The sequence below is a fragment of the Eleutherodactylus coqui genome, chromosome 4, assembly GCF_035609145.1.
Source record: "Eleutherodactylus coqui strain aEleCoq1 chromosome 4, aEleCoq1.hap1, whole genome shotgun sequence".
NCBI lineage: Eukaryota > Metazoa > Chordata > Amphibia > Anura > Eleutherodactylidae > Eleutherodactylus > Eleutherodactylus coqui.
The window spans coordinates 40,739,016-40,752,428 of record NC_089840.1 but is presented as its reverse complement, the minus strand read 5'-3'; the positions used below and the strand labels follow the sequence as shown (position 1 = coordinate 40,752,428).

The window sequence follows — 13,413 nt, the reverse complement described above, 5'->3', positions numbered from 1 at the left end:
AGTGATACAGACACGCAGCTGGTATATTTCTGGCTTAATTCATTATAATTATAGCTGTACGCCTAATTACACCTGTCTGATCCAGCCTCCCAAGCCTGGAAAGCACCCAGGTCATGACTCCACACATTTGGGAATGTAGATTACCTGCCAACAGTCATTCTTCAAGGGAATGTTCCTTGAATGAGAACAAGAGGCGGAGCCTATCTAGGCAGGGGTGTTACTGGGATGGGTATAACATGTCACATGGTTTCACATTTAAAAGGGAACCCGTCAACTCTGGACAGAACCATAAACTAAGTTAGCTATAGTCCTGTTTAGGAAAGTTATGGCGAGCATTGTTTTTTTTTTTTAACAATCCCCCGTTCTCTCTGGTGGCATGAAAATCTGACTTTTCAGTCCTCCCATGCATTCTACTCCTCTTCTTCCTCTATGGGAGAGCATGCACATGGCAGTCTGAAAAAAAATAGTCAGATTTTTAGACTACTTGTGAAATTCACTGGCACGCAGCGTGGAACTGGGGTGAATATATAATACATACACCATCATAGCCTATAGTATCTATCTACCTACCTACCATCTTGTTGGACTCAAGTCATCAAATCCATTGCAGTCCATATGAGGCGTCCACTTACCTGGGTGGTGCCGCGTCCTCTGGTGGCATGGTTAGATTTTCCATTTCCTCATTATTCAGACCCAGTTCAGTTCCATAGCTCTGCTGCAGCAGCTGCCAGAACTCCCTCTTAGTTAGGCTCTGTGACAACATAGATGTGGGTCATTCAGTTGGTCCTACTCCACAGAGATAAATATATTTTGCATCCAATATCCTCTGCCCAGATCAGGGCCAATTAGCAACAACTCTGCTATGAGGGTCCGTCTGCGATTTGCCCTTTATTACCACTAATTAGCAGAGGTCCATATCCTGCATAGTGATGGGAGGGATAGGAGGAATGTGGAAAGACCACTGGTGATAGGGGCATTCTAGCTCTATATGCGCTCACTGGGTATCATATTGGCAGATACAGCTAAAGCCTCCCGTTCTTAGCATTGAACAACAAGCAGAACCGGTTAGTCTGTAATAAACATATTGCGACAATTCCTTGGAAATGTAATTATCACGTTCTGTCATCAAGCATCAGGAATATTGTGACCACATTCCACCCAGCGTCATGCCTCATGTGGCATCTATAGATCATACTCGTCATACAGTGCAGCAGTAAAGAGCAATTAAGTAGTAATTATATAATATATATACACACACACAGGGCGATTATAAATGATCTTCTCAGTTTAAAGCCCTCATAACTCACATTTAATGACACTCAGATACATAAAATTCAGTATTAATGGAAACAAATGCAAAACATTTTGTTTCAAAAATGTCTTCCCCATCAGGAGTGATCCGTGTGACCCCCTTTGATTTTTCGGGGAAAGGGAAGAAAAAAATAAAAAAATAACACGCAACAGCCATGGAATCCTCATGATACACAAGGCCAATCCATCTGTTTGGTAGTCGCCCCACTGATCTCACTTCAGGACTTCATTGTGAAAGTGTGGGGCAGTTGCGCCTCCGCTCCACAAATTCTTACATTACATTTGTTAACTGCGGCCGAAGTAGAAGACCGCTTCATCATCTTACTGGTGGATGGTTTATAATTTGCAATTGCAAATATAGAATAGTGAAGAGGAGCGCCGAGCTGCACAAGCGAACAGCGGATGCCTTTACATTATAACGATTAGTCCCAATTCCACTGACTAGTTGTTCTGAGAGTGGATATTATAAATATATGAGAGGTTTGGCAGGAACATAGTTATACAGCTTATTAGCTTCATTTGCATGTCAATTAGCCTCCTGGCACTGTATGCAGAGAAAAGCAGGTGGTCTGTTATCTGCATACAGCCCCTTTGTTCTGCCTCGGGACTGTAGCTGAATACAATGTAATCAGCGCTCCCTTGGAGAATCACAGCTGTCCCTGTTATCAGCTCTCTGGCTGAACGATGGATTTTAAACGAAAAAACAAACAAAACACACAGTTCAGACCAAAAGCAAATGATGGTAGCATTTACACGCCACACAACGATCATCGCTCAAAGACTAAATTTGAGCAATAATCGTGTGTAAATGGAGCTTAAGTCTGCCAATTAATCAGGGAGCACCTGTGTGGGTGTATCTGGAGGAAATAAGGGTCAGCAAGGGTATCATTTCTCCTTAATGCCTTGTTCACACGGGCGACACGGCATCGCAGCAAGAAGGGTGGAAGAAAGAAAAAAATTATAATTTTTATATGAGATTATATATATAATCAGCGATATTGCATCACTGGTCAGTGCGATATCGCTGCGATTTCTAATGAGGATACCGTGACTTTGGCGGTTTTCAAGCAGAAGTTCAGCAGAAAACTGAAGGATGGGCACATTTTGACACAAAGATTGTTGTTCAAAAGACTGCTTTTGAGCGATAATTGTTCTGTCTACGTGGGGCTTAAATGTGCCCATCTTTCAGTTTTCTGACAAACAATGGTTTTCAGTTCTGCTTGAAAACAGTGGGTCAGCAGAACAGCTGATAAACAGGACTGCAGGGAGAGCGGATTACAGCTGATAACATTGTTACAGCTGTCCTCAGCCCTGCAGGCCGAACAGCTGACTGATAAGCAGGACCAGGCTGTGTCCACTGTACATGGTGCTGAAATCTCCATGGGGAGCCCATGGCTGAACAATGGCGCCAATTACGGACCTCCTGCTGACCTCCCAGCAGCTCATTTGCATGTAAATGAAGCTAATAAAGCACTAATAGCAATTAGTTCCAATTAGTACTCTATGCAAAACGATCGCCTATCTTTCAATCTTTTGAAAGGTGTGTGTAAATGAATATATTCAGTTATAAAAATCCTGCGGTCACAGGGCCCACCATTCATATGGAATAATAGAATTGGTAATACTTTCAAGTATATATAGTATTTACCTGCTTCCGCGATATCCAGAAGCAGGTAAATACTATATATACACTTGCAACTTGTATGTGTTATTATGGCTTGAGAAAGGTGCTTGTAGCACCAAAACACATTGAATAAAGAAGAGGTTTATCTAAACCCAGTGACCTGACGCCTAACTTCTGTTGAGACAACTAGGAACAGGAGGGGGCTTTGTGGACATCATATCCACCTCCTCCAAAGTCAGTCATTATTACTTGAAAGTACTACCAATTATATTATTCCATGTGAATAGTGGGCCCTGTGAGCACAGGATTTTAATAACTGAATATGTTCCTTTCTTTGTATGGCGGCACCCTCCATTCGGTGGACTCCTGTAATCCCTGCAGCTCTCCCCTGAATAAGTGGATGCCATCGGGCATAGGACCACACCAAAAATAATCTCCAGGTGAGATGGCTGGAACTCTAGGGCGCCAGCTGTTTATGCCAGGTGAGACTTTTTCAAATTTACCCTATATCTGGCGCTTCCCTGACGGCATATATTCTGTGTGTGCGTAAATGAGCCTTTACAAATAGCGATGTCTGCTGTCATACCCCCTGACATGAATGTGCCCCCATCCAAAGGGGTAAAATTTAAAGTCATGGCCTTTGTAATGTAAAGCCTTGACTGGATACAGGGATGCTGCAGTGGAAAGACAAAAAGGCCTGCCAACTTGCAACTGTCCTTTACTAGGTGTGAAAACAGAGATTAGCAGTGTCAAACGCAGCAAAACCATTACAGCTGGCACTATATTATAAGACATTCCGAGGATTTATGCCGACCAAGGGATTTCTGTGCTGCAGCGTATATTTTCGCCAATACGCTGCCCGTGAGAATGGACGAGAAAACGCAGCTGAAGCTCCGGACTTGATCACGGCTATTCTTCATTCACACGGTTTTCAGTGGTGATGCGGCCAGTGTGAAAGAGGCCCAGAAGGTAGTGTCATACATTACAGGGCTGGCAGCGATACTAGAAAGGTTGAAAATTGGGGATAAGGCACAACCTGGAAACATATTCCCAGCAAATACTGAGAAAGACTTGTAAAACCAGCATTTATAAGCATTTGGAGGCTTCCAACAGACAGAAGTTCAGCAAAAATGTATGTTGTGTATTCACATATATGTTCCCAAGTTGCACCTTATACCCAATTACCTTTACCTTTCTGATATCGGCTGCTCCTTAAGGTTGTGGCGGTCACTTGGGGCAGCCTGCACCGGTTATAGAGAGAATTTCTATTTGAAGCAGTCAGCCCACATACCACTACAGCACTGTTCAAGCTTTTTCTAGATTAGCAGCACTGGCATCTTCTCCGAGGACAGCGGCACACATGGGTACACGTGTCATGGTAGGGGCAGGCGATACAGGAATCGGGGTACAATGTAGACACAAGGCTTACCAAATAAAGGTTTGGGTTTTTTTTACTCAAACTTGAAGATTAGGTTGGCAGTAGAAGCTTCTGTTACTAGATAAGCAATATGTGGTAATTAAGAAGCATTAGACAACCTAACTGACGAATTAGAAGTATGCTTAACATCAATGTGAGTGGAGTAACAATCTGTCACAAATCACTCAGATCACAACACACTTCAGCTGCAGAACATGTGGTAGTACCACCCAACATTTCAACCTAGCAATGGCGATTGCCAGCACACAGTCCGAAAGTAATGCAAGGGTTGTCCAATAAGCGGATAAATATATGTTTTTCCTACGTGGGCTTAAGCTTGTGCATTTTAACTAGCTAGCCTGTATTTGGGTCACTACCCATGTGCACCCATCAGGCCTTTATCTGAGGGCCTACCTCACTTACACATTTCCAGCGTGTTCAGTACCATAATGTAGGAGACTCATCTTTGGACATCTGATGAGGGTACCCCGATTCACAGAGCTACAGGACCATGTGAATCCTTTCTAGCAGTCTCTCTAGCTGTAGCCACTGCAGCTTTGTTCTCTCAGCGACGTCCGTTCTGGCGTGTTTCGGAGCTGCGCTTCTCAAGACACCAGCTACCTTTCTTGTGTAACTGTCCCTCTAACAGGCATAGATTCTCCATGACATGTCCTTCATGGTTCCCCAAGCCAAATTCTCACTCTTTTGCCAGCTCTCTCTTCCATCAATGTAGTCTCTCTTAAAGGGGTTGTCCCGCGGCAGCAAGTGGGTCTATACACTTCTGTATGGCCATATTAATGCACTTTGTAATGTACATTGTGCATTAATTATGAGCCATACAGAAGTTATAAAAAGTTTTTTACTTACCTGCTCCGTTGCTGGCGTCCTCGTCTCCATGGTGCCGACTAATTTTCGCCCTCCGATGGCCAAATTAGCCGCGCTTGCGCAGTCCTGGTCTTCTGCTCTCTTCAACGGAGCCGCTCGTGCAGAATGCAGGCTCCGTGTAGCTCCGCCCCGTCACGTGCCGATTCCAGCCAATCAGGAGGCTGGAATCGGCAATGGACCGCACAGAAGAGCTGCGGTCCACGGAGGAAGAGGATTCCGGCGGCCATCTTCACAGGTAAGTATAGAAGTCACCGGAGCGCGGGACAACCCCTTTAAGGCCCAGTACACAACTGGAGTTGATCTCCAGGTTGCAGCTCTGTACGATCTCAAGTCCTCCAGATCTCCCACCTGACCTCTGCAGCCAATGGGAAGTTGCATACAACACCCCATAGAAAATACACAAACTGAAGTAATGTATGACGGCCAGTTATACCATCCATCCAAATTACATAACTATAGAAATCATAACAGATTATCACAAACTCAGACCTGGGCTCCCTTCTTACATGTCAGACTCACACCCTAGGGACGCCCTTATGCCACTCCATATCTGCTTGCACACTGGACTCTTGGGTACTTTCTGGAGCTTCTCCCAGGTGGGTATATGTCTCAGGTCTGGCACCTAATGCCCAGCCACAGACTACTTGACTCCACTGCACCACCCTCTCCGGACACTTACAGCAAGACTCAGCAATGTGTAACCAACGCTTCACCCCAACTCTGAGGGCAGAAACAAGACCCACTTTACCCATTTACCCGGCAGCACCTAAGCCATGTGACGTTCTTCCATCACTTCGCACTCTCGATTTCCCTGTACCTTGCAGAACTCCTATCCTGATCATGACAGCTGGGCAAAACTCATTCTACTGGATACCACCGCAGCTTACAGTATAGAATAATGTTACTTCAGCAGAGTAATAAACTCTTTAATGCACCTTTTGTATATAACAGCATCCCTATGCAGGTGCTGCTGCTCTGTATATTACACCACCCCCAATGGGAACTTCTGACATGAATCCATGACCTTTCTAGAGGTGATTTTTGGCCGCTCCTTCCCTTTAAATCTCTGCTGTTGGTCGTGATAATATAGTGCATATATTGTACTTCAGCATAGATCATTATAATTAGTGGAGGTTTAGGACGCCGTCATCATAATATACAGATGAATGTAACAGAACGCTCCATGGGGAGATGATGAATAATCCTACTAATGAGGATATGAATCAGACGCCATGACGAGTCAGCAGACTCCATCGCCTTCATCCTCAGTGGCAGGTTGCACCCACTGGCAGCACAAAGACATCATTTTGCAGGGGTGCCAAAAAGGCTAACAGAGATTACCCCTCAGGAAACACCACTCGGAATCGCTGCATTTTTACCGTGATTTTTGAACACGTCACGGCGTTTGATGGCGCTTTTTAAAAAACGTACACCATCATTGGGATGAGATGCATTAAAAAGCACAAGAATAAGCCAGCGCTAGAAAATCACGGCGTTACAAATGTCTGAGAGGCCTGTGTGAGAGTAGCCTAGGGGTGCATTTACACCGGGCAATTTAGTTGCGCAAAAAAAAAAACTGCAGCAAAACTACATGCAGTCTGCAGTATAAAAAAAAAAAAGAAGAACAGATATAAACCAACCACCCGCGGTTTTATAGATGTGGATTTTGGTACTGTTTTTTTTACTGCATCCTGACTTCCATGTGAGAATGCACCCTTACATACGTGACAAACTAATAAGTGACTTTTTACATAGTTTTGTCCAGTTAGCAGAGCTGCCCACTCACAAGGCATTGCTGTCCCAAGGGTAGCCACCAACGGACTGGCACATGACCAGACCTATCCATCAGTGGCCACATTTAAGACGGCAACACTATACAGAGGGACTTCTCACAGATACAAGGCAATGCTCTACAGACAGGATACCAGTAGTGACTTATTACATAGTTTCTAGCCCACCTATTGGAACGCGGGCATGGTGCACTTTTCGTTTGAACGATGCATTTTGGTTCACTTAAAATCCACCATTCAGTCACTGAAAGCCTGAGCAAATACATTCCATTGGAACACAACGATACCCTTAGCCATTAAGATGTATCAGATCTCCAAGGTTATCTGATGGTCTTACTGAGATCACATTTTGTTTCATACAGTGTTAGCACAGTTAACCGTTTCCAATCCAATTGGTATCCTGGTTTTCCTAGGGGGCTTACTCTGTTTCTGCCATTATACAACTGCGCTATCTAAAGCCAGTACTGCATGCGGTGACACGTTGGATAGGCTCCGACAGCAGAGAGGCTGGCAATATACAGTAAGAGAACCCTGACGGACGTTTTCCAAGATCGGAGCTGTACAGCCTTAAATCATAATGTCTTCAGACGTCAGACAGTGGATTGGAAAGGGTTAAAACTGTTCTTCACGTCTCTCCTGCTGGTACATCCTCGGTACTGCGCTTGCTCTGCTGGTGGAGCGTTGTGGTAGGTTAACAGGAAGTTAATAGTGTGAAATCAATGTTAACATGTAGAGTACTAATGATTACATGTTACAGAACACCTTTCTCAGGTGTCATCCAAGGAGTGCAGTCTTGAAAGTTTAGAACAAAGCAATGACTTACTCTTGATTTTACTGGAAGCAACAGCCTAGAACTGTCACTAAATATCTGTCACCAGCAGCAGATTTACATCTCAGCAGCCTGTAGACACAGAGGTAATCTACTCCTCAAATATTGACCTTTGTGCTTATACACAGCAGCCAATCAGAAGTAGAGCTACAGTGTAAAGCATGGGGGAAGGACAGGGAAACAGCTTGAGCTTCTAATGAGACAAACTGGATTTTAGCTCTAACAGAAAGTTCAGCCAAGTGCAGTGTGAACTTCATCAGGCGCCGGGCCATCCAGTCCCGCTCTCCTCCATGGCACCTTAAAGGGGTTGTCCCGCGGCAGCAAGTGGGTCTATACACTTCTGTATGGCCATATTAATGCACTTTGTAATGTACATCGTGCATTAATTATGAGCCATACAGAAGTTATAAAAAGTTTTATACTTACCTGCTCCGTTGCTAGCGTCCTCGTTCCCATGGAGCCGACTAATTTTCGCCCTCCGATGGCCAAATTAGCCGCGCTTGCGCAGTCCAGGTCTTCTCCTGTTCTCTATGGGGCTCCGTGTAGCTCCGCCCCGTCACGTGCCGATTCCAGCCAATCAGGAGGAACGGGGGGGGGGGGGGGGGGGTTGAAAAAAAAAAAAAACCCGTTTCGGCGCGGGACAACCCCTTTAAGCTCACAGCCCTTTTATACGGGCAGATAAATCGTTCACGTTCCTGTACCCAGCAAAATCTAAATGATTGTTCCCTTGTCATCCGACATTCAGTTTCTGCACACATAAAAACTGAAGGACTAATCGGCCAATGCAAACAGGTAGTCGTCATCATCTATGTAAGACTGCCTGTTTACTGTAAATAGAGGTAAGCAGGCCGAAAAAAAATACCCGGCCTGCTCCACCTCCATTTAAAGAGCAAGGATCGTTCCAGTGTAAAAGCACAGGAACAATCATTGCTGGGATGACCTGTTGGGCATCTGCACTCGACAGACCGACCTGTGTAAAAGGGTCCTTAGCCTGTACCTAAAGGGAGCCCAGAGGAGGGGGCAGAGACAATGCAGGGTGCAGCAGATTCTCTGTATGGAGACAATTCTCGGTGGTAAATTCTTGTCGCCATTTGCAAATTATTGGGACATTGGCAAGCATTTTGGTTGCCACTTGGAGCCCTGTATAGGCCACCAGTAAAATATAAAAAGCCCTACAAACATTGCAGGATTTGTGTAGCAGCGATCTTTCCTCACTTTTGCTAAGCTTTTGGGGTCCATGACTTTCCCCCCCAAAATCTCAGCGTGTGTGTGTGTGTGTGTTTTTATCCACGGATCTGTTTAAAGCTTGCACTGGCATGACATGCGTCAAACGTAAGGCTAAAGCTCCCCCCCCCCAAATCAGGTGTATGCGTCCCACGAATAACGCGCATATTTTTCATTGCTGCGTATGTTAAATCCCTATTGCCTATATTAGTGCATATTACACCAAAACAGAACATAATGCTTTTTTTCCCCACAAAGTTAAAAAAGACAAACACGTGCACACGTGAGTGCCCCTATATAAATCAATGGGCTTTTAGCACTGTATGAAAAATATGCCCATGTGAGTAAGCCTTTAACCCTTTGCAATCCAGTTTTGGATTCAGGGTTTCCTAGGGGTTTTTCTCTTTTTGCCATTATACAATGGCGCCATCTGCTGGCTAGAGCCAGTACTGCAGTATGTGACATTCCGGAGAGCCCCCCCCCCCCCCCCCCCCCCCCGACAACAGAGCGGCCAGTAATATACAGTAAGAATACCCTGCCGAACGTCTTCGGACATCAGAGCTGCACAGGCTTCAATCAGAATGTAGGAAGACATCAGACAGTGGATTGGATAGGGTTAATACATTTGACAATTTTTGGCCATCCCTACATGAAATATATAATCTATGTCACATAGATTGCTATCATTTCTGGTGTAAACTGTAGTAAATTTGACCCACCATGAGCAGAGCCCTGCCCACTTTTTAATAGAAAGCGCCAGGGTTGGTGAAAAGACGCATATTTTGGAGCACAACATGGTGTGCACAAAAACGTGAGAGATTTCTATGCCAGAAACCTGATGTAAACCGCTTATTAAATGTGTCCCTACATCTGACGGAAGTCTAAAAAATATCTGCAGTCAAAGAGAAAGCCTTTCTACCGGCTCCAGAATCACAGAAAGCTGCGCCTGCAATTACAAGCACCGGCCACTATACAGGAGAGGAGCCATCTGCTTCCGCTTCAAACCCTGTGTATTGTGGCACTGACAGCAGGTGCCCGATCCGCTGGGGTCCCGAGAGGCAGGCCACAGCCAATCAACTATTGATGACCCATCCTGAGGATATGTCATCGATAGTACATGTGTGCACAGTGACCGGGCCCGAGGCCAGCCATTGCACAATGTTTTCATGCTTTGGTAGAAGATAAAAACAGCTGCAAATGTTTGTAAATGAGAGGAATGCAGCCACCAGGTCCTGACACGACATGGGAGAGGACTCAATAGTCTGACACTTCCTGTTTTATGCAGAAAACTTCTCATTATTTTTATCACAGACTGGATTACAATGAATGAACACACACACACACACACCTCTCTGGACAGGCCACAGAGCACGCTCACAACACTCTCCTACAGAAGTCAAACTAGTCTATAGGCCCATGTAGCTGCTGCAAAGCATTCTCTTAATGCTGTTAGTAGTAGCTCAGGCTAGATGGCCGCCCACAGTCATGTACAGACATTAGAATTAAAAAGGGGGAAAAAAAATTCTACAATCAAAAAAGTAATAAATAAATAAACTAGGTAATACATTACTTTAAAGAGGTTGTACCACGATTAACTTAAAGGGGTTGTCCCGCGCCGAAACGGGTTTTTTTTTTTTCAACCCCCCCCCCCGTTCGGCGCGAGACAACCCCGATGCAGGGAGGTAAAGAAAGCTCACCGGAGCGCTTACCTGAATCCCCGCGCTCCGGTGACTTCTCTACTCACCGCTGAAGATGGCCTCTTCCTCCGTGGACCGCAGCTCTTCTGTGCGGTCCACTGCCGATTCCAGCCTCCTGATTGGCTGGAATCGGCACGTGACGGGGCGGAGCTACACGGAGCTACACGGAGCCCCATAGAAGACTGCAGAAGACCCGGACTGCGCAAGCGCGGCTAATTTGGCCATCGGAGGGCGAAAATTAGTCGGCACCATGGAGACGAGGACGCCAGCAACGGAACAGGTAAGTATAAAACTTTTTATAACTTCTGCATGGCTCATAATTAATGCACAATGTACATTACAAAGTGCATTATTATGGCCATGCAGAAGTGTACAGACCCACTTGCTGCCTCGGGACAACCCCTTTAAGGTCCATTTAGACAACGATTAGCGCTCAAAAGCCATCTTTTGAGAGATAATCGTTGTGTGTAACTGCACTGACATGGTGCAGTTTTCGTTATGCCGTCGCTCATCGTTCTCTTTCAGCTGAAGGGTATTTGGATTTTAAAAAATTCCAGATAAATCGCAGAGAAGGAAAAGTCGTGGCAGCACGCAAAGATGCAATAAAATATATCCTTTATTCTTCCTCCATTGTAAAAGCTGCATTTGAATTTTAATCGGACTGATCCAATAGCTGAGCGCTTCTCCTCAGCAGTTTCTGGCCGTGACTCCATTCAGTCTGCTCTTCACTGCAACGAGTGCAGGGAGTCTGGAGATGGGGGGACACAAAACCTGGTAGATGGAAGTCTCAGTAGTGATAGGTGATAAGCCACTTGTGGTACAACCCCTTTAAAACCTCATCTCTTCCCAAAAATATGACAACCAAGATCATCGAAGAAGACAGTTCAACTCAGGAGAGGAGAAAAGGAGAAAAACAACGAAATGGATGGTGGCAAAAGGGAGAAGCCGGAAGACCCAACAAGACGTCCTACAGAAACATTGGCTGTACAAGAAGCGGGAGGAGGAGCTGACAAGACGTTATAGGGGATTCCCATTCTATGTAAATACTGCTGTACATTATACAAGAGACTTCTGCAAGTTTATAAGACAGACTTTCAATTTTGGACCGTTTTCAGACTCCGGTCTGATACATTGTAACAAACTATCGGAATAGGAGAGCGATTTGTGCTGCTGTGTTCCATTAACACAAGATTGGCTACAATTAAATGAATCCCTTAGGCTAGCTATACACAGGAAAGCGCGATATCGGGCCGAGAAACTTGACTCAATATTACACTCGCCAATGTGGGATTTTATTTGAAAAACACCTCCCATCACATTATTAAAGTAGTGATACTCCGGCGCGGCTTTCAGACGTTTTAGAGGATCGGAAAGAGTTTCCCAACGTTCACATTCCATCAGGGTGGGTTTACAGCCTCCGACGGTATACAACTGAGGTCTTATTCATTGGCAGCATATAAAAATATTGAAAGTTGTTGAGTTTTTTCCTAATCATATCAGTTTTTCCCTCCTGTCCTCTTCTAAGTCTATGGCCGCCTGCAGACGGCTGGGTCGGACCCCGCTGCGAGAATTCTGGCAGCGGGATGCGGACCTGTGCCCCTGCAGAGGCCTGCGGCTTACCCACTACTGACATCTTTGTGACAGCCGATGCGTGCACAAAGAGGAGCTAGACCATCACCAGTGACGTTTCTGTGCGGGCCTCACACAGAAACAGAACATGCGGCGATTTGTTTTTAGCGTGTGTTTTCACCCGGACAAATCGCAGCAGTCTGCCTAGGCTTGCGGGTTTTTTTTAATGCAATCCTATGGCAGCTTCCACGTGCAGAAATTCTGCGGGAACTCCTGCAGCGGAACTTCCGCCCGTGTGCAGGGGGCCCATGTGAAACTGGGCCTAATATCGCGCTCGCGAATGTGCGATTAATCTGCGGATGTGCAGTGTTTTTCAGGCAAAACACATCATATCTGTGTCGTTCTGATCCTCTAGCACGAGTTTCACATGCGATAGAGGATTGGAAGGGTTTCAGTTGATTTCAATGCGAAACCTCACATCGCACTCATGTACATATCAAACGGGAGAGCCAGGAGAGGCATTAACAGCCCCACTGAAATCAATGGGCGATGTTTTCCAAGAAACGCGATAAGATAGGAGTAAAGGGGAAGAGGGAAATCGCTCACGTATATAACGTTATTTAAAAGAAAGGGGTTCGTATTCATGAGGGATTCTCATCTGTGTGAAACCGGCCTAAGTGGAGGAAGGAGTACATGAGGGTGCGTTCACACACAGCGGAACTGATGTGGCTTCTCTGCAGCAGAAAATACGCACCATAATATGCATAAAAAAACCAAAACACAATTGAAACAGTGAAAACTTATATAGAAACCCAGCAAAAAAACGCATCAAAATCTGTACCAAATAGAGCCAATTCGCACCAAAACGCACTACATGGTAAGGTGTCCTCAGTGTATGTTCACACAGGGAATTCCACCTCAGAAAAACCTCAATATCCACGACCGTCTACAGCGGTTTATGACGCGAATCTGTACGTGGAATCTGCCTGATCAGTGGACAAAAGCCACATGTGGAACTGTGACACAGGAAGTCGCATCTGCGTAAGTTTCCACATCAATACGCGACA

At 45.3% G+C, this 13,413-nt stretch overlaps 1 protein-coding gene across 2 annotated transcripts in view; it reads right to left on the bottom strand.

Moving 5' to 3' along the window:
* The window catches only part of GRAMD1C (GRAM domain containing 1C), an 87,506-nt gene that overhangs the window by 16,410 nt on the left and 57,683 nt on the right, over positions 1-13,413 (bottom strand). For both annotated transcript variants that reach the window (XM_066599333.1, XM_066599334.1), the window contains one exon: positions 633-751. In XM_066599333.1, coding sequence (XP_066455430.1) covers positions 633-751 — 119 coding nt within the window. The remainder of the gene's footprint in view (positions 1-632; positions 752-13,413) is intronic.